We start from the raw sequence: 21,135 nt of genomic DNA on the forward strand, positions 1-21,135 counted from the left end.
ACCTATCTGATTCGTTCAGGCACTCATTTTAAAGAATATCAGTAACTTTTTGGATAGAGGGATTTTATATTTGCCATGTTGGTAAAAAATAACGGTCAAAATTCAAAGTTATTCATTTTATAGACTATACCCGGGCTATATTATTACATTACTCTGAGGAAAATAACGAAAATAATCGATATTTTTGACTCCGCCCCGAAAGCTTCACGATTTGTCCTCCAGTTAGCAGCACATTTTGTCTAGTCGGTTGACCAACTTTAAAAATATATAAACAAGGGTAAAACGTTGAAAAAGAAAAAGCAAAAATGTGTCTTTTTTGTAAAATATTCCTCTATTTTTAGATCCGATCATCAACCGCGTTCTGCTTAATTTAATTTTATTTCTTAATTATTTATTAAATATTAAAGATTGTTAAATTAATAATTATTATTATTACTAATTAATTAAATGTTAGTGTGTACCATTCCAAGAATGTTATTTTAAGTTTAGGCTGTGTACTTACTAATTTCTATAAATAAAATATTTTATCTCAAAAAATTTATTATATTGATATAAAATGTAAGGAGACATATATTTTTTTTCAATTAAAATGCGTGATAATCCATGCTCTGTCTTATAGTCATACAGTCGACTTCGTCAATTTTCAAGGAGTTTGTCTTCACATTTATATCTTCTTCAAGCTGAATTTGCGTTTTTAATAAATACCTTAATGAAGCCTGAGCCTAAAATAAATAGAAAATGCATTAATATTTTAGGCCTATTGACATATAGATAAAAGAAAATAATCTACTATTAAGATAGATATGAAACTTAATAGTAAAATTTTGGGTCAAAGCGCCCCTCCGTGTTTTTAGTGGAGACTACGTTTTTAACCCAGCGCCTTCGCCTTTTCTGCTGTAAATGTTTTTTATGTTTATATTTGAATTCAAAGGATTTATTTTTAAAGTTACACTGATATATTAGTATATCAGAATGACTTTAATAAAACATAAGAATATAATATATATTTTACAATATATTTTTTTATTTATTTTACAGAGTTTCATGTAAACGATCATAAGTCGACTGGCTGTCTAATGAATAGACCGAGATTTATAGATTTTAAAGCGAACGAAAAAAAATCAAACAACGAATACATTCCATATATTTTTCTTTTATCTAAGATACATACCTTATCGTCTTTTGGAAACACGTACATTTTTGCAGTTTTGTTAGTTTCTTTGCAAGATGCAACACAACAAGAAAACACCATTTTTACAGTTAATAAATAATAAAACTTTTTCTGACTATGATATTTAAAATTTAGATAGAAAATTAAAAAACAAACGAGTATTTGCAAACGCAGGCCCAAATTCAATAAAAATCAAAATTTTTCTTGCGAAAATCAGGCTTTTTCCACTGAAAAGGTATTTTTTGATTTATCAGCAGTCATTGTCAAGTTGACAATATACAGGGTGTTTTCGAATAGTCTAAAAAAATTATGGTGTGATTCCTCATGTGTTCTTAAAACAATTTTTATATAACCATTAGGTCTAAAGTACTTCCTTTCTGATCTACAGGGTGTTAAGAATTAAAAAAAATCGACTTTTTTGCTTAACAAAAATGGTACACCACTGCTTTTTTAAAGAAAATATATTTTTTTCTTGACTGGCCATCCTTTTTCAACAATATTGATCTTTTGAGTTTTTCTTGTTCATCAAACGGTTGTCGAGAAAAAAATAAATATACTTATTAAGAGCCCGCCTTAATTCGTTTTCTAACGATTTTTTATTTTTTAGATTTATTAGGAAACACCCTGTATATGCATATCACAGGCAACCAAATAAACTACTAACCTCTAAAAATTATTTTTCCTACCACTAGCGACATACCGTGTTTTTAGTATGTACTCAATTATTTTATCAAAATTTCACCATGTAAGTTTCCAGGCAATGGCCTATTGATGTCCTTGTAGATAGACAGAATTATAGATAATTGTCACAGATGTCATATAAATATGACATCTATAACAATACAGTAAAAAAATTAGATAAGCTGCTGAAACAACTAGTTAATAAAATATATGCACGCCCGGGCATCTCTGTAGTTACGCCAATGTATCTCGTAAAATGCTTAGTTTTGGAGATAAAGGGAGTAGAAGTTTAATTTTTATTTCGATTTTTTCCAAATAATTTCTAAAGCAACGTCAATATTTGGATGAAAATTGGTGTCTGACGTTTTTTGACATAAGAAATTTGATTTTGATGTTAATATGACTCCTACTTGTAGAGGGCGCCACCCAAGGATACTATAGAGATAAGGATAGTTCGATTCCTATCTTCCTGTACTGTCAGTTTTTTTACGTTTTCTAGGGACCGAGTTGAAGTTAGCGCTAAAGATTTTAGACAGTGACAGTTATTTTTGCGTTTGACGGACGAGCGCACAGTGCGGCGGAAGTTGAAGAAAACCGTTTGGTTAGAAATAAGCCAAAAATGTGTACTGATAAGAATAAATAGTAGACATTCCAATTGATATAAAAATGCATGAATTATTTTTTGGTCGTTCGCCACTTTTTACTAGTAGGCTTTGGACCCCTTATTGATGATATGCCCTTAATGGAACTCGAAAACATATTTTTCCAGCAAGACGACGCACCGCTTCTGAACGCTGAAGTTATCAGCAAATTTTTGCAGCCAATTTCAAGAATAATTGAATAGCTAACCAAGATCCCGGCCGTTGGCCGTCGAGGCCGCCTGACTTAGTGCCCATGGATCTAATCCTATGGATATATTTGCGGAAGAATAAAGGTTCCTTATTCTTCCGTATAATCTAGACAAGAATTAGAAATACTTAGCAGCTATGAGAGGGTATCTTTCACCCCCACTGAGTTAATGAATTCCGCGAGAAATGTTCTAAAACTGCCCCGTCTGTCCATAACAGAAGACGGTCGATATGTCGAACACCTGTAGTAAAATCTCATGTCTTAGTTTGCGCTATTTATTTTTATTGTTATTAGATATAGTTTAAATGTGTTGATGTTGGTTAACTATATTTTAAATTGTTATAAAATTCTGCATCTCTCATAGCAAATATTATTTTAGTTTTAATTGATGCTCAGAGCTAGATTTGTTTTGCATTACGTGCCGTTCAAAGCCTACTTATTTAAAGCGGGCGAATTTTTATATACTCTATATCTCGAAGAGGAATCGAGCAAAATATCAAGTGTGTTATATTTTTGGAAAGGTAATTTTAAATTCTTTTCAATAAATTAAAAATATACAGGGTGTCCCATATAAAAAATCAAATTTTCTGTTGATAATTCTTAAATTATTAATTTTAAAAAAATTATACTTAAACCATTAAATTCTACGTAAAAAGGTGCTTTGGAAATGTTATCATAAAAATACAAAATTTTCCATAGCAAAAAAGTTACAGCGATTTGTTAAAAATGCATATTTTTGTGAAAAACACCCCGTAACTCCGAAACGGTAACAGATATCGATATGCGGTTTTCACCATCATGTTTTTGACAAAAATTGAGCTCCAGACACCGATATTAGTTTTTGTCTATCTCCTGTAGAAAAGGGTGTTTCCATTTAAAAGCGTCGAATTTGACCCACCCTGTACAGATATTTTAAAATATTTTTTGTTTACCTCGGCCAACATGTGTTGCACTCTTGCCAAATTTGTTCTCAACTCGCCGACCTCATTGACCAACGATATTTCGACCATATCTTTGCACAGTTCCATTCCAGGTCTCTGTGCCCTGTTGCCGAGTCTGGTGTGCGCCAATGCCACGTAGCCTTCCTTTTCGCTCAGAGATTTTTCCAAATCTGTTATGGTCCTGGTTAGTTCGTTTGCCCGTCTCATTATCTGTAAAAATTATTTGTTCATTGTATTTTTTTAAATACTGCTAAAATTTATTTACTTCAGATTAATGGGATGGTAGAAAAGTTTAAAATAGGTATCCTGAAAACTGAATTATTGACTTATTGAATTTATTTGCACCTGCATAAAATTCCATCATCAATCTCAAATTTGGAATCCTCCTGAATAGGAAATGTTCTCTATTAAAAGATTTTATATGAAATGAACAAAATTCTTACAGCTTTAGTGTATATTAATAAATAATATTTTCTTGCCTTTTTTAGCTGTGTTTTTTTTCTAATTTCGAAAAATCGAAAGTAGAGAAAAAAAATAAAAAGTAAAGAGAAAATTGTTTTGCTTGTCGTAAAGGGGGTAACCAAGCTCCACTCCCTCAACCGGTTTCTGGGCCTACCCTTCATCAGGAGGGCTGTCCGACGCCTAGTTCGTAAATTATTTTTCACTTATTTTTTGCTACCCGAAACAGCGTTACATCCTTTTAATAAGAAGACTAAGGAAGGAGCATATCAAAAATCTTAGGTACACCGCGATGGGCCTCAAATATGGCCGACTTAAATTCCGGTTTATCAGTGTCGTTCTAATTTTATTTAAAAAATGTAAAACTATGATGTAGGGTAGACGTGGGGTAGACTCAATAATTTGTTGTTTTATTTTACGTTGTGAATAAATGTTGGTAGTTATTAAAATTGTTATAAAAATATATAATTCTAATAAAATAGTTAAGTTATAATAAGTATTTATTACCACAAACATCCGATACGCTACTGAAGCAGGTAAGTCAAATTAACGTATCTAAATTCTTTGACATCTAATCTTTGACAAGTAATAAATAAAAGCTAAAATGCAAGAAAAATATATAATTTAGTTAATTTAAGTGAATTTCATAAATGATCGGTTTACTACACGTATGTATATTATATAGTCACTTACTAGCGAAAAGTTTCATTCCATTTATTTCACTCAATTTTTGCCGAGATCTACCGCACGCTACACAACCAACTATTTTAGAGTCTTTTTCGATAAATCGCGATAGTGTCACTGTTAATTTAAGTGCTGCCACAATTTCCATCTAGATTTACTACCTTTATACAACTATCAGTAGTAGAATAAATAATAAATAACATAAAATAGCTCCGTAAAGACTGACAAATCCACAAAATTTCAAATCAAATTCAAATGTGTCAAATGAATCGTCAAACAGAACTGTCAAGGATCCCCACCCTAGAGAGCTTTTATGGTGGCTTTTCCGTCCACCATGCATGAATACATGGATAGCATTATGCTCCTTCCTTAGTCTTCTTATTCAAAGGTTACATCACACAAACCTCGTACTTTAGTGTTTTATAGCCTCAATAACTACACTAGCAAAAAACTAAAATACTTAAATATTATGACAAAACTACGATTTCAATATTATTTTAATGCGATCAATATGACGGCGACGTGAAATATATACTGATAATTTCTGATTTCTGCCGTTGAAGCGCTGCGGTCGGAATTTGTTGAAACCAACTGAAATGCACTAAGCCTATACCTCTTCGACCTGTTTTTTGATTAAAACCGAATTTATATTCGTATAAATATAATATTTAGAAACTATAGCTAGAAACATGGGAAGGAGGCATTTCAATAAATGGCCAAAAAATTAATAAATATACGCTTTGCAGATGATACAGCACTACTCGCTAACAGTCAAGAAGAGTTAATCAATTTAGTAAATAGGGTAGAAAACGAAAGCAATCCGCTCGGTCTGGAACTAAATACGCAAAAAAACAAAATTATGATAGTTGATAGGCAACATAACAACCATCCAAATATAAGTCATATCGACCGCTTTGAAGTCTTTAAGTCATACGTATACCTGGGATCACTATTGACAAATACAGGCACATTGGAAGAAGAGGTGAAGCGTAGGTGCAACATGGCAAAGGTAGCTGTTGGGAGACTGACCAAGATCTGGAAAGACCGCCAGATTTCAAGAGCCACCAAAAACCGGCTAGTCAACTGTTTGGTACTCCCAATATTGACGTATGACTGCGAATCGTGGACTCTCAGGCAGGCGGAACGTAAGAAGATCGATGCTACCGAGATGTATTGTTATAGACGTATGCTCCGTATCCCATGGAATGAACGCCGTACAAACGTTTCCATTATAAATGAACTTAATATTACTAACAGGCTTTCCTGTAAAATCCGACTAAAACAACTAAAATATTTTGGACATATAATGAGGAAAACTCCGGACAATATGGAAAGACTCATAATTCAAGGCAAGGTGGAGGGACGTAGACCACGTGGCCGCTCTCCAACTCGATGGATAGACCAGATCACGACTAGCTGTAGCAAGCCAATGCACGATGTCATCGAGATGACAAAAGACAGAGGTGGTTGGAGAAAAATCATCCATGATGTTACGCTGACCACTAAACTCCCTAATGGGGGTCAGGACTGAAGAGAGAGAAATATAATGTTAATTATCCGCATTTTACCTCGGCATGTTCGATTTCCATTTTGGTCTTGATTTCTTTGATCTCTTCGATGCGCCTTTTGAAAGCGCCGTTGACACAGTGGAACTGGCTCAACAAATCATCGATCGCCTGTCTGATAAGAATATCCGTGTATGCTCGCAACTGTCTCGCCGAATTGATTTCTTTCGAGGCCTTTTCGATGTTAACTCTAGTAAAGTCTTCCCATTCTTCTAGCGTTATGTTTCTACGGCAAACATTAATTAAGTAGATTTGTTCATAGTCGTTAGACATACAAAACTATACGCATAGTTGTCCTTTATTATTTGACAATTATCCTAGTGTCAGTCATTATTTTGTATATCGTGTTGTTGAATCTTTGCGAGTAATTCTCGTTTTTTTGCCTATTTTCATAGTTTTTTTTTTAATTGCACTTTTAAGCACAAGCAGTTCTTTTAAAAACTAAATTTTCGAGTTTTTGTATTGCATTTCTTGAAATTGTGTGTTGAAAATATGCTGAAGCATTTAAACAGTTGAAGCAAAGAGCTTGTAGCTTCCCTGTTTTTTTTTAACTATTTTGAACAAGAACGTGACAATAAAGGTTCTTTATTACCCTTGACTCCAGTCAGAAAAGTAAGTTTGATTGATAAGCACATTATACCATTTTCAAAGTTAAATTAAAAATAAAACGTAAAACTCTTTAAACTTTAAAAAATTATATAATTGTTTGTCAATTTTAAATTAAGATTCATCTAATAAATCCATCACAATCTGGCAGCGCTGTCGCCATCGCTTGTCACTCAAAGTTGATCACGTGTCACGTGCGTCGGAAATGGTTTTGCGATTACCATAGGTATTGAGAATAGAGTAATAGAGTAATGCTAAAATGTTCGGTACTAAGAACAATTATTAATAATTTAAGTTTGTTAGATAATACCATTTTTAATTCTGGCATTGTTTGCAAAATTATTAAAAAATTACGTACCCTCTATTTAAAGGCGTGAAACCATGATAGAGACTAAGATTCATACTAGTATGTTTCAAGTTACTATTGTGAGTATCTATTTTGTAAACGTTGCCTTTGTCTTCCAAATCTCTATCCATAAAGTACATGGTTGATTTCAATCGCCTGACCTGCTCGTTGGCCTGCTGCAAAGCTTTGCCCAGCATTTTTTGAGTACCTTCTATTACTTGTAGTTCTTTTTTCAACTCCATTTCTACATCGTCGCAACACTAAAAGAGTAAAATCTATTTACGAACTTATTTAGAATGCAAGACATACACAAAGTTTTAATTATCATAGCGTGTTTTTTTAATTTTAAATACGTACAAATATTTTAATTAATAATAGTTTAGTTTGATCAGAGAAAACTTGATGAAGATATTTTTTCACATTAAATGAAAACTTTTGATTTTCTGTAAATTTGTCCATATAATTAATACTCGAGTTTTTTTATATAAGAAATGTTCCTTTATCTTGAGATATATTAAGAAACATTAAAATTCATAGTAAAATATAAAAGGACTACTTCGTTCGCGTCGAATTAATCATTTATACTGGTGATGATAAAACAAAGCAAGAATTTCCATTAACATACAAACTGGATAAAATTTTCTCACCATTTATGTCAGTATGAGAAAAAACAATATGCCGATATTATTATATAACTTGGTAATATTACAGTTGAGGGTTGGAACCTTTGGTGTTACACAGCTAAATAAAACACTAAATCACCACAATACACCAAAACACTTTTACTTTTACACTGGACGCGCGTTTCGCTAACCATGTTAGCATCATCAGCAGATGATTATAAACTAAAATACAATCTACAATTGGAGCGTTTATATACCCGCTCAGTGGGCACAGAGTGGGCATGGCAAGATCTAGCCAACCGAGTACAGAACCCACCGGGCGTAACAGTTAGATTTCCGCCACTAGAGTAGTAGGAACAAAGAACTTGAAGGAATTGGACCGTTAATGCTCTGTTCATACTATCTTTACATTTATTAATTCTGATGCTTTCATATGCATCTAATTGCCTGTAATTTGAGACTTGTTTAATTAATTTCAAGTTATTAAGATCTATACAATGTTCTTTATCAACAATATGTTCGGCAACGCAAGATTTATCCGGTCTACCATATCTTATCTGAGCTAAATGTTCTTCAAATCTAGTTAATATTGATCTTCTAGTTTGCCCAACATATTTCTGATTACAATCTTTGCAAGAAATTTCATAAATACCCGACCTTTCCAGTAGAGGTGTTTTATCCTTTGGATTACCTAATAATTGTTGTACCTAATAATAAATTACACAATTTGAAAATATGTAAAAAAACAAAATAAAAAACGTGTTTAAGCGTTTTTTCGGAAACTTGACCGTTTTTTAAATAAAAAATATTGTAATATTTGAGGAGTGGTTTCACCCCCTTATTGGAACTGGAATTTCAAAAAATCCCTTCTTATCAAACCTCTACCCCCTAGAATCAACATGTATGCCAAAACTGAGCTTCTTACGTTGAGTGGTTTGAGCAGGATCGTGATTAATCAGTGAGTCAGTCACTTAAGGATTTTATATATTAGTATAGATTCTGATTGGGATTATGTACTATAATTTCCTTCTTTAGGCACTAAAATAAAAATACTATACCAAGTCAATGCCGATGCGTTGTTCTCTAAGTATAATACACTTCTGACACATAACTTGTGCGTTTTTTTTCAACGACTCCAAACAGTCTTTTATTCTTTCCATATAGGTTTTTAAATTATCCACTTCAATACAAACTTCCTTTCTCTGCTTTTTTATTTCTCCAGTATTGAATTCTATGTCCAACTTTCGCTCTTCCAATTTGCGGTCAGTATCTTTTCTATTAAGCTCAACTCTTTCGTCAACTTCATCTTTTATCTGAAATATAATATAGATTAAATGCCTTGTTGTTAAAAAAAATGTAAGAATTTTTGTAATACTCGTTCACATTCGGCAGTAATTGAATCTGCTAGTTGTTGCTGATCCAGACAGCATCTTTCTCGATATGCGTTGTTCAAATGCCATTCTGTTAAAGTGTATCTGGTTAAAAAAGTGTTATTAATGTTATAAAATTTAATAAATTCTATAAAATCATTTTACCTAGCTGGTGGCGGAGGTATAACAACTAACGATTTTGATTTTAATTGAGTGTGGATTGGCGAATGCTTAGATAGGGACATTATAAAAATAATTATCAGATATTTCAAGTTATTTGTAAAATTAGAATATATTTTGTCAATAGGTGGTCGTCATAATGTTTCTATAGATACCAAAATTAATTTAAAAATTGCGGGTGTAACGGAAAATTACTGGTATAGCATATCAGAGATGGAGGGGTATTTCCTCCATATCTTTGATCCATCTGTTATAAGTTATAAACTCTATTCTACTGAAAATATTATTTTTTTATGTTTTGCTACTGTAGGTTACAGAAATATGGATTCTTTTATATCTCAGAATTTAAACGGGACTGTTGGATTTGTTGCATCAAATGTAATTTCTATACATAATAAATGTGGTAATTTATATTTATTTTGTTACATAGATATAGAGTAAATGTCAGATTTTTCTGTTCCAACCCTGGTATTCAAACATGTAACTGGCTCAAGGAACTGGGAACTGGCTATTAGACTTAAGAATGAAGACACTTAAAACTGATAAGAAGAATGGTGGTGTTATTATGTCTATATTTAAAAAAGAAGAGGCTAGGGATGGGTAATATGAAAAAATATATCGATATATGATTGTAATAGGAAATAACAATAAGTTTAAAATACATCAGTAAACTATTTTTGTAACATACGATAGATGTTTGATATTGATTTTGATTTTAATAACAATTATTCTTACATTAAATGAATTAGATTTTCTTTCAAATTACCTAATTTATATCCGATTATAATTATCGATATTTTTTCTTAAATATCGATATCGATATTTTTCAAACTGATTCTTAAAAATGAGTGTGCCTAAAAAATTGGAGATTTTAAATTTATATAAAAATCTTTTGAGATACGGGCAACAATTAAAATTTACAGACAGAGAATACTTTTGCAGCCGTATTAAAAGAGAGTTTAAGCAAAGTAAACAAATTACGACAACAGATAACATAAATTATAAGTTTGAGGTTAGTATTTTTTGTATCCTCAGTATTTTAAGCATACTAAAATATAAACTTCTAAAATGGTTATTGTAGAAAGGCATAGTTTTATTACTTAAGAAGACAGTTTTATAGTATGTTAAATAGAGTAAGACTTGATTACTTACGTAGCTTTAGACAATACTCCAGTTTTAAAAAACTATTAGATTATTCGAAAGTACCTGTTCTAAACGATAATGATTTAGAAGAGCAACATGTTAAAGGATCAGGTCCCGGCGGACAAAAGATCAACAAAACATCCAGCTGTGTTGTGTTAAAGCATATTCCAACAGGTACAATTTCTTTATCATCTTATACCTATATTATTTATAAAAATGAATTATTAGGTTTGGTAGTGAAATGTCAAGAAACTAGAATTTTAGAGCAAAATAGAAAAAAAGCCAGACTACTACTGGTTTCAAAACTAGATAATTTATTGAATGGAACTGATAGTATTGATGCCCAGATGAAGAGATATGCAGAGAAGAAAAGAACTAGTTACGAAGGTAAAAAAGAAAAGTTGAGACAGTTAAAGGATGCATGGAAGGAAAGAGAAAAAATAAGCTAATTTAATGTTTATTGGTTCTTGCCGTATTGTTTTCTCTTAAAAAATGTAAATAAATATTGAATCTTTCAGTAATAAAAAGGATTTATATAATTCATCTAATAAAATAATTATTTCACCTAAATACCTATATTGGATCAATACTATTTTTATGTAATTTAAATATTTTATAATTAATTGAACATAAGTTTTTTTTAGATATGATAAATATTTTTCAACTTTATTTCATAGAAATTAATGTTCTGGTCTATATAAAATTTTTCTGAGATAATGTACAGAAAAATACAACTTTGTAATGGTATTTAAAAATATAAAAAGAATTCAAACTTTCAAAGTAAACAAATAACAGATGATGAATTTGAGGTTAGTATTTTAAGCTCATCTGTGATAAAATATAGACTTCTCTAGAATGGCTATTGTAGAAAGGCATTGTTTTATTACTTAAGAAAATAGTTTTATATATAATATGTTAAACAGAATTAGACTTGATTATTTACGTATCTTTAGACAATATTCCAATTTTAAAAAACACATAGATCATTCGAAAGTGCCTGTTCTTAATGATAACGACTTAGAAGAGCAACATGTTAGAGGATCAGGCCCTGGTGGATCAAAAATCAGCACAACATCAAGCTGTGTTGTTTTAAAGCACGTTCCAACAGGTACAATTTATTTATCATTTTATATAGAATTCAAATGATATAAATTATTAGGTTTGGTAGTAAAATGTCAAGAAACTAGATTTTTAGAGCAGAATAGAAAAAAGGCTAGACAACTGCTTGTTTCAAAACTAGACAATCTATTGAATGGAAATAATAGTATTGATGCTCAGATAAAGAGATATACAGAGAAGAAAAGAACTAGCTACGAATGTAAAAAAGAAAAGTTAAGACAGTTAAAGGATGCGTGGAAGGAAAGAGAAAATATAAGCTAAATTAATGTTTACTTTAATTGGTTCTTACCGTAGTGTTTTCTTAAAAAATATAAACACCGAGTCTATAATAAAAAGTATTTATATACCTAATACGACAAAATAATATTCAAACTAGATATAATATTGGAGCAATGCTATTTTTATATAATGTAATCAAATAATTTATGATTAACTGAACTGTAAAAATTGACGTTCTTGAGATTGCTAATATGCACATACAATATAATACACAGTATATTTTAGTTTCTATAATACTTTAACACAATAAATCTATTAAAATTTATCAAATGACTCTAAATGAATAATTATGAGAGAGCTTAAACTAAAAATACCTTACTTAAATTGTTTTTTGAGGGTATAAAAGAACTTGTCTTGTTTTATAAATTAAAATAGTACCGAATAGTACCTACTAAATTATTCATAACAGATGTTTTTGACTTAAAATATCTACACTGCAACGCACTAGGTACCTGCTAACTATTTTTATTAATTATTTATCTCCTCATCACATTTAGTACTACCCATTATACATAAAATTAGCAAAGGTTACTATACAACCAACAACATAAAAATGGCTGCTTATGCTTCAGATTCTCCTGGCGTATTCTCGTCCTCTAAAATGGGCACAATCAAATTGTCTTTAGACATTAAGTTATACTTGGTAACAAACTGAGTAAATCTTTTACAGAGACATGTCTCATTCTCAAATTCGTCAAATATAAGCCTGTGATGAAAATAAGCATGTGAAAAAATTCTATAAACCCTTCTGCAAACGGATCCTAGCTTGGCTACCGAAGATTCTTTTATACTAACCCTGAAGAAAAAAACCAGATTTTCAGATTCGATCTTTTTCAAAATGTTTTATACTGACATACCTGCTAGGGAAATATTTATTACTATTTAACAAACACGCCGCCCCATCTAATGTATGTCTAGTGTAATCTATGGCGGGGCATTCTTTAGGAGTTTTATGGGCGGCACAAAGAAATATCCACTGTTCAGTTGCTGTCATCTGTGTGCAAGTTTCAGGATGACATTCACCTTGTAACCGGACAGCTAAACCGTTTAGTTCCATGCAAAATTGCCTAAATTTTATAATCAATTTACATTAATACGCTCCCTAAGAAAGTTAAGTTTGACAAACCTTAGATGTTCATATTTCCAAACACCTTCGTCTTGAGTTTCAGGCATTTTTAGAATTAAATCAATATTGGTTGGATCTTTTCTAATTAATTGCTGAATATATTGCTGCACCGCTAACGTGCTATCCATTTCTTCAAAAGGTTCATCTGGCCATCGACAAAAATCCTAAAAAACGTATAAGATAGGCGTATTATGATTGTTGGCATAAGATTTGGTAGACGAATTTGGTGGTGGCTTAAGAAAGATATTTACTAGAGTGTTAAACAAAAAAAATATATGTAAAGAATAGTAAAAGTTTTTGAGTTAATATGAGTAGAAATGTTCTGTAAATAATTATACCTTGGCTTTTGTTCCAGGTCTATTTCTTCGCAAAATCGTAGAGCTATCAGCCATCTTCATCTTTGACATTTAAATAACAACTTTTGACATGACATATGACAATTATGACAACCAGAGATGACAACCATAGACAACCACAGATCATAGATAACAGTGATAACCACAGAAGTCCATCAAGTCGATATTAAAGTATCAGCGATCAGTGGATATCAGCGAAATCATATCATTCAAGGGTTGTGAAAATTGTCATCAGAGGCCTAAAAAAGGAAATGGAAGAAGAATTTTCACATTACTCTATGGTGAATTCTGTCATCTGTGGAATTTCTTGTTTCCAGTTTCATTTTTAAAGAAATGTTTGGTTTTTGTAGTTTTTAATTTGTTTTATTATTTATGGACATAGATAATTTACATAAATATATTACATTAAGTTAAAGGGTAAGTACAAAGCATGAGTTATCTGCTTTTTATACTAAAATATATTCGTTTTGTAACCACCTTATAGATTGTCTTCAAATTATTGATTTGTTTCTTTATGGCCCACTATGGGACTATAATTTAAATAGGTACCCATTAGGCAAGGTCCATAAAACCGCATTATTTAAGTACCTATATCGACCTACCTATTTTTTGTTAGTTAAGTGTTCAGTGTGAGAATATATAGTATAATTTTCTAGGTATATAGTAAAGTGCTTTATGGGTACATAAATTAGTTATCATTTAAATGCAAATAATATAATACTACTAGATCGTTTTTTTTTGTAGAATATTATTTTAATTTATAAGTTTTATCAATTTATAAAATATACCTAATTAATTATTAGCAGAGCTTAGCTGGAAATTCAGGCGAATCAGTAAAAACAAAGGGTTGTATCTGACAAGTGTTTATTTGTTCTTAAACGTTTAATGTTTAAATGTTTAAATTTCTACGTATTTAATGTAGGAATATTCACAAAAAGTATAGTAAAAACCTATATTTCATGATTAAAATGGTTATGGCATGGCACCTCTCCACGCAGTGTAGTAAATTCAAACTATTTTTTAATTCAAAAATTACTTTCTGTCCTTATATTATTGTTGTTATTTAATAAAAAAATAAATAAGAAATTAAATGGTTATTATTAAAAAATGAATTAATAAATATGCAAAAATACTTTAAAGTTCCTTAAATAATAACTAATTTCTTTCTATTCACCAGGTGTAATTTCCAATAGTTTTTTATTTGTAATTTCATACATATTTTGACAAAAAAATGCTAACATTTTTTGCGAACCACCTTAGAATGAGTTCTTAAAATTTCATAGTTAGAAAGTGATTTTGGCAAGTTGCCTTCAATTTTAAAAATAGTTCCTCCTGCCGAATATAGTGTCATTCTGCCTTTCGCGATGTCGCGATTCTAAATTTAAAATGGAAATTGCGTAATTCCATCTACATATGGAATACAGTTTTGCTATTGTTGAATGTGTTTATTGTATCTCTATCTCTCGATAGGAAACTAGTTAAATAATGCGGTTGCCTTATGGTGCTGATGCCGCACTTTGTAACCTTGAAAATGTATTTTAACGTAATGTTTTGGAAGCGTTACAAATCTTTCTCTCGTGGATAATAACAATATGTATTTTTTTAAATTCCAGGAAAATAACTAATTTTGTCGAGACTGATATTATATTGTCTGATAGGGTTAGGAACAGAACCCACCCCTAGAATTAAATGCATCTAAAAGGTGAACGAATTTTCAACGGTCAAGTCTAGACGAGGGAGTGTTTTCAAGTAGAAAATGTTGATAATTTATTAGTTTTTTTTTGGTCCTGTATAGATTTTTCCCACAAACGGATTTCACACGGCACAACCATAATAATAATAGGATAGTATTTAGGGATGTTTATTCTGAGATGCTATTTTTGATTAAGTATAAATACTCTCATTTTTTTGAAATCTGATGGTTGTTTCTGTCATTATAATTAACTAGTTATTCAGCTTTATAAAGATGTCAAAAACATATAAATTATTTAAATAAGCATGGCAGTCTGGATAGTCTAGTAAAACGCACGCGTCAGTCGTTAAACCACAGGCAGAGCAAAAGGCGTTGTGTGTACTTAAATTTTCCGGTAAGTTAAATAGGTACCATAACCAACATGAGATACAGGCCAGAGACATCTATTTGTGACGTCACCGCAATAGTCGGGCTTTTGAATTGTGCCATATGGTACTGCATATAGTTTTTGCATAAATAATAGTATTTATTGATAGTTTTGCCAGATATAAATATGAAAAATATTATACACAAAGGTATTAAAAAATAACATTAACTTTTTATCGCGTTAAAGTAATTGAAAAGCATTAAAATTTAGATCTAAAACACGAATATTAATATGAAATAAACAACAGCATAAGATGAACAGAATAAAATACAGATAATAAAAAGCATGTCCTAAAATTGCGTTAGCGAGTATTTAGTAGCTAGTAATAATATACCTTGTGATAAAGTTTCCAAATATTAAAAAAATTGAAAACTATACTTTATCGACAAGTTAAGGAAATGTATTGTGTATGATAAGGGAATACATTTTAAAGTTTAATTAAAAATAATTGTAAAAATTTGCCTAACATATTTAAGAAATGTGGATATCAGGTAGAATTAACTATTATCATTAAGTAATTTGTAGTTCGATGTTCATCAAGTAACCATCTCCATAAATCGTAAATAAAAAGATAAAGATATCATTTTTTTATATAAAATACTGAAATAAAGTACAAATTCATTTAATTTCTTTAAAATATATTGCCATTTTATAGTAATAATAATAATTTTCAATATTTATTTCATCCTGAATTTCCAAATCTTGTTTTCTTTCATCGGGATGTTTTCTCTTTATGGGAACATGCACAGTCATATAAGAGGGTTGATTTGGAAAAATTGTAGGCACAGCATCTTCTGTAGGTTTTGGACGTGACTTAGTTACAGTTAATATTGTTGGGAAAGAGAATGTAGACAGCTCCTGAGTACTTATTATAATTGCTGCTACAAGGCACAGTAAAGGCGTAAAAACACAGATTTGTTGCGAAACTAATGAAAACAATTGGTTTGTTTACGACTACTAATTCTCGACCACTTCGGTAGAACTGTCAAAACAGTCAGGTCTTGAATATGACGTTAGCCACGGTTAAACCACAGGCAGAGCAAAAGGCGTTGTGTGTATTTAAATTTTCCGGTGAGTTACATAGGTACCTAGAGTCTAGGGTACCTACTATTATACTCTTTTTTAAAACTAGTTTTGGCCATAGGCGTATCAGAAAGGGTATGCGTACTACTCTAAACGTATTGCATAGGATAGTATGTAGGGTTTCCGAACCGGGATCCCTGTGTGTGTTTGTCCCAAAAATCCCGGGATCCCGAAAATCTCGAAAAATTTAAATGCCCAATCTAAAGTTATTCCACTTTATACACTTTAGTCTTTCAAAGATCATATTTTATTTATACCAAGCAGAACGTCAATATCTAAAACTTATACAGGGTGGTCCGAACTGTATTCCGGAAACTTCGCAGCATATTCTGCAGATGAAAATAGGTAAAAAAGTTTATATAAACATATGTATATCCTAGAATGCTTATGTTCGGAGATACAGGGTGTAGAAGTTTCATTTTTATTTCGATTTTTTTCCAAATAATTTCTGAAGTAGCGTCGATATTTAGATAAAAAATTGGTGTCTGGTAGTTTTTTAACATGAGAAATTTGATTTTGATATCAATATGGTTCCTACTTGTAGAGGGCGCCACCTACATATTTTTTAACTGGTTTGAAGAGTAACAACTTTTTGTCCGTACCTGTATAAAAATACTGAGTAAAAAAATATACATTTACGACGTTTTTTACGTAAAAAAAATCTCTTGGAAAAATTCGCTACGAGTAATGGTTCTCGAGATATTTGGAATCGAAATTATCAATACCTGTCATTAATGACATAAATTGAACATGTTGACTAAATAGTTATTAGACTGAAGTCATAAATTTGGAATGTTTTTGGACCAAAAGTTCCACAGAAACTGTTTTATCATTATTTTTTCAAAGAAAAATTTATGATTAATTAAAAAAAAATAAAAAGTTCCAAAATTTATAATTTCAGTCAAATAACTATCAACATGTTTATTTTTTTGTCAATACAAAAAAAAAATAAAACTTTAAACTTTTAAACTGTTTTTTTTTTAATTTCTATTGTAAATATCTTGAGAACGGTTGCTCGTAGCGATTTTCACCAAGAGATATTTTTTACCTAAAAAGTCACGGAAATATATATTTTGTCACTCAGCAGTTTCATACAGGTACGGACGAAAACTTATTACTCTTTAAAACAGTTAAACACATGTAGGTGGCGCCCCCTACAAATAGGTGCCATGTTGACATCAAAATCAAATTTGTAATGTCAAAAAACTCCCAGACACTAATTTTCATCTAAATATTGACGTTAGTTCAAAAATTATTTAGAAAAATAGAAATAACAATGAAAACTCTACACCCTGTATCTTCGAAACTAAGCAGTTTAGGACATACATTTATACGAACTTTTTTGCATATTCTTATCTGCAGAATATGCTGCCGAAGTTTCCGGCATACAGTTCGGACCACCCTGTATCTGTTTGCTATTTTTTTGCAACAAATATTTTAATAAAGCTCCTTTCTTATTTTATTTTTGATATATATTATGTAGCTGCATTTTTATTAAGTGTTTCTTTAGATTAAATTTATTATTCTGATAGTGAATCCCGGATTTCCGAGATTATAGATTCTTATCCCGGGATTTGAAAACGGGATCTCGAATAAACGGGATATGACTAGTCTGTCCAACGGGAGGAGTCCTCGTATCTTGGACATTTAAATTAATTAAAAATTGATCCCTGACAGTGACAATACTTGTGTCTGTGATTTTAATTCACAGACAAATTGTATACTCTGTCATTTTTCGGATGTCGTCTGTCGAAATCTTCCTTGACTCGCGTTGGATAGACTCTATATTATGTTCATACCACAAAATACGCGATATCGAATAGGTATCACAAGTACTAAAACCGTTTTTTCTCTATAATGGATAAAAATTGTACCAAAAAAAAACGGGACGCTGTCCCCGCCACTGTAAAATTTTATTTGCCTCCGCTCTTTTATCTGTCGGGCAGAGGCAAACGGTCGAGCGCGGATTCGTTCAGCGACAGCTCCTTCTAGACCGCGATAGAACATCGAACCTCGAACGTGAGCCAGTCTGAATCGCTCTCAAGCCTAGTTCAATAATTCCACGATTTTCTCAGTTTTTCTCGAGATACGGTAACGTTCGTGTACTAGTGCATTCCTCGATCTAATCGATAACAACCTACACGTCAGTCATCTGATTAGCTTTTTTTATCGGAAAAATTACGCCACTTTCATCACTGACCAGGTGTTTTGTGTTTTTCAGCCAGCAATGGGAGATTATTCGTCTCAGTAAACCGTTCCGTTTCCTAGGATAATTCTAATAAGGAGTTATTTTCTACATAGATAAGGTAAGTTTTTTAAAAAGTTTATTTTTTATTTTTAGTGATCTGTAGATTGCGATCATTGCGTAATGTTTTAAGTAATGCACTCACTTTTAGCATCAGGTGTGAGCGAAATACTTTTCTTTCTTTTTAAATAACTCAAATACATTCTGTAAAAATGAATCTATTCAAAAGCTTAAAGCATTACCTACCTTTCAAGATTCGCTAAATAAGTCAATGTACGACGCATGACCTTGAGTCAGCTGGAAGCATTACATATTTTGAAAATATTTGTCGTGAGATTGGAAAATTGTCCTATTACAACGCTTTGGGTTTCCAATTTCCTAATGTTATTTTACTGTTTGCTCTGCCTAAGCTGTTTAAATTGCTTTTACGTATAATCTAATAATCAATGACTTGTAATTATTTAGATGAAACATATTTAGCTATTGTATATCGAATTAAAATAATGTGGCACCGTGTGATCTTTGATTTTAATTTGAAGGCCATGGGAGAGCAAAATGAAACCAGTATTTCTATTTTTAACGCCCGATTTTTAAAATGACTTGGATACAAAATATTCAGAAAGGAATAATATTCAAAAATTCATATGAACCAGTGCCTTCTATTAAAAGATCAGCCTCCGGGCGAGATTTATGACGTCACGCTAGTTAGATATAACGGATTAATAAATATGTTGTAGAATACATGGAAAACAGAATTATTCCTCAGATTTTTGGTTTGTATTTTAAAAATGATATAGTTTACATGAAATATACATAATATACAGTTAATAACTACAACATATATACCTATTTATAGTAATAAATACTTTGGCAAATAAACTATGAACCATACAAATGCAGCAAATGTTTTACAATGTACAAATAATGTATAGGTACATAAGATAACGGGTAAAATGTAAATATATTTTAAATTTTGGGGTTTGAAAATCGATCTAATTTAACGAAAAACATTCAATATCTACTAATAGTGATGTATTATTATTTGCATTCACAAAATTTATATGTATATTTTGCAAGTATCAGTGTTCGAAAAATTATATTTACAAATAATACAATATTATCTAAAAGAAGGCGTCAGCGATGGCTATGAAATGAAGATCGCTGGCATTTTATATGTAAAATTATTCTAAAATTTTTGATTTTCTTGGGATTTTTAGGTTCGCGAAAAAACGCTGATTTAAGTTTTCATTTTGGGTTTTCATTTTTTTTATTTGGTTTAAAAAAACGTTTCGGCTAACTATAGCCTTCTCAGTGTTGTGTCATATGAGAAAAATAGTGTCGAATATAATCCAAAAAATTACAGATACAATATAATTCACACCTTATAATGTTTACTGCAAATAATAAACTAATATAAACTTATCAAAAGATGACCACATATTTTTTAAAATTATTATTCTTAACACTAAAATTATCTACATTGACTATGGAGTACGCAGTAAACATTATGTGCGTGGTGTGAATATTTTATATGTAATTTTTTGGATTATATTCGACACTATTTTTTTCATATGACACAGCACTGATGAAGGCTATAATGTTAGCCGAAACGTTTTTCTTAAACCAAATAAAAATAATGAAAAACGAAATGAAAACTTAATCAGCGTTTTTCCCGAACCTAAATTCCAAGAAAATCAAAAAATTTAGAATATTTAGAAACAAGGTTCAAGAATATCAAATTTTCCAAGATTGTAAAATTCTAGTTAATTATTTTATATGTACAGTTATTTAGGGAATGTCATCGATGTTCATTTCCAAGCCAACTAGACGCCGATTTTTTTCGGTGATACGGTATAATTCTTACGTAAAATGTAAATAACATTAGACCAATTAAAACAAAGAAATATGAATTTCTTTGTATTTTTAGTAACACCTTTATTCTTAAAACTTAATTTTGTATTATGCAAATATACCAATTTTATTGTTATTTTATTCATATTCTATTCAGCCATCACTTAAATATTTGATATTAATTTGGTATTATAAATAATCAACACCTTTCATTAAAAATTACTGAACAAATATATGTTATGCTTGACATACATTATATATTATCAAACAAAAACACATTCTTCTTTTAAACTGTATCTGTCTTGTCTTTACAAAAATCTTTTTTAAAATGAACTCAA

At 30.7% G+C, this 21,135-nt stretch overlaps 6 protein-coding genes across 12 annotated transcripts in view; 4 read left to right on the top strand and 2 right to left on the bottom strand.

Moving 5' to 3' along the window:
* The window catches only part of LOC115884748 (E3 ubiquitin-protein ligase TRIM37-like), a 32,439-nt gene extending 22,415 nt beyond the window's left edge, over positions 1–10,024 (top strand). The window contains exon 16 of one of the 3 annotated variants that reach the window (XM_030903406.1): positions 9,906–10,024. In XM_030903406.1, the coding sequence (XP_030759266.1) occupies positions 9,906–9,990 (85 nt within the window). In that variant the 3' untranslated portion in view covers positions 9,991–10,024. Of the gene's footprint in view, positions 1–341; positions 385–9,905 lie in introns of those variants that run through there. The other 2 variants (XM_030903409.1, XM_030903407.1) reach the window with 2 other exon arrangements.
* Positions 523–9,669, bottom strand: LOC115884749 (tektin-1). The gene is made up of 7 exons (XM_030903412.1): positions 9,461–9,669; positions 9,301–9,400; positions 8,984–9,238; positions 7,315–7,562; positions 6,354–6,576; positions 3,634–3,852; positions 523–722 (listed from the first exon to the last, which is right to left on the bottom strand). The coding sequence occupies exons 1-7, from the start codon at positions 9,538–9,540 to the stop codon at positions 585–587; spliced, it is 1,263 nt and encodes a 420-aa protein (XP_030759272.1). The 5' UTR covers positions 9,541–9,669; the 3' UTR covers positions 523–584.
* Positions 10,025–10,308: 284 nt separating the features above from the next.
* LOC115884766 (probable peptide chain release factor C12orf65, mitochondrial) lies at positions 10,309–11,161 on the top strand. The gene is made up of 3 exons (XM_030903442.1): positions 10,309–10,487; positions 10,557–10,792; positions 10,847–11,161. The coding sequence occupies exons 2-3, from the start codon at positions 10,597–10,599 to the stop codon at positions 11,065–11,067; spliced, it is 417 nt and encodes a 138-aa protein (XP_030759302.1). The 5' UTR covers positions 10,309–10,487; positions 10,557–10,596; the 3' UTR covers positions 11,068–11,161.
* A 99-nt stretch (positions 11,162–11,260) lies between these two features.
* Positions 11,261–12,281, top strand: LOC115884812 (probable peptide chain release factor C12orf65, mitochondrial). 2 transcript variants are annotated; one of them, XM_030903509.1, is made up of 3 exons: positions 11,261–11,427; positions 11,572–11,726; positions 11,778–12,281. In XM_030903509.1, the coding sequence occupies exons 1-3, from the start codon at positions 11,414–11,416 to the stop codon at positions 11,996–11,998; spliced, it is 390 nt and encodes a 129-aa protein (XP_030759369.1). In that variant the 5' UTR covers positions 11,261–11,413; the 3' UTR covers positions 11,999–12,281. The 2 variants fall into 2 exon arrangements, with proteins under 2 accessions (XP_030759369.1, XP_030759368.1); XM_030903508.1 differs by having other exon boundaries at positions 11,419–11,726.
* LOC115884811 (MOB kinase activator-like 4) lies at positions 12,190–13,587 on the bottom strand. The gene is made up of 4 exons (XM_030903507.1): positions 13,481–13,587; positions 13,143–13,306; positions 12,874–13,083; positions 12,190–12,812 (listed from the first exon to the last, which is right to left on the bottom strand). Exons 1-4 carry the CDS (start codon positions 13,547–13,549, stop codon positions 12,578–12,580), a joined length of 678 nt encoding a protein of 225 aa, XP_030759367.1. The 5' UTR covers positions 13,550–13,587; the 3' UTR covers positions 12,190–12,577.
* A 279-nt stretch (positions 13,588–13,866) lies between these two features.
* The window catches only part of LOC115884810 (dnaJ homolog subfamily B member 6-B), a 121,522-nt gene continuing 114,253 nt past the window's right edge, over positions 13,867–21,135 (top strand). For 2 of the 4 annotated variants that reach the window (XM_030903503.1, XM_030903506.1), the window contains exons 1-2: positions 13,867–13,915; positions 18,923–19,007. The gene's annotated coding sequence lies outside the window, so the exon portion shown is untranslated. Of the gene's footprint in view, positions 13,916–18,640; positions 19,008–21,135 lie in introns of those variants that run through there. The other 2 variants (XM_030903502.1, XM_030903505.1) reach the window with 2 other exon arrangements.

The sequence above is a fragment of the Sitophilus oryzae genome, unplaced genomic scaffold, assembly GCF_002938485.1.
Source record: "Sitophilus oryzae breed Bouriz unplaced genomic scaffold, Soryzae_2.0 scaffold_357_pilon_pilon, whole genome shotgun sequence".
NCBI lineage: Eukaryota > Metazoa > Arthropoda > Insecta > Coleoptera > Curculionidae > Sitophilus > Sitophilus oryzae.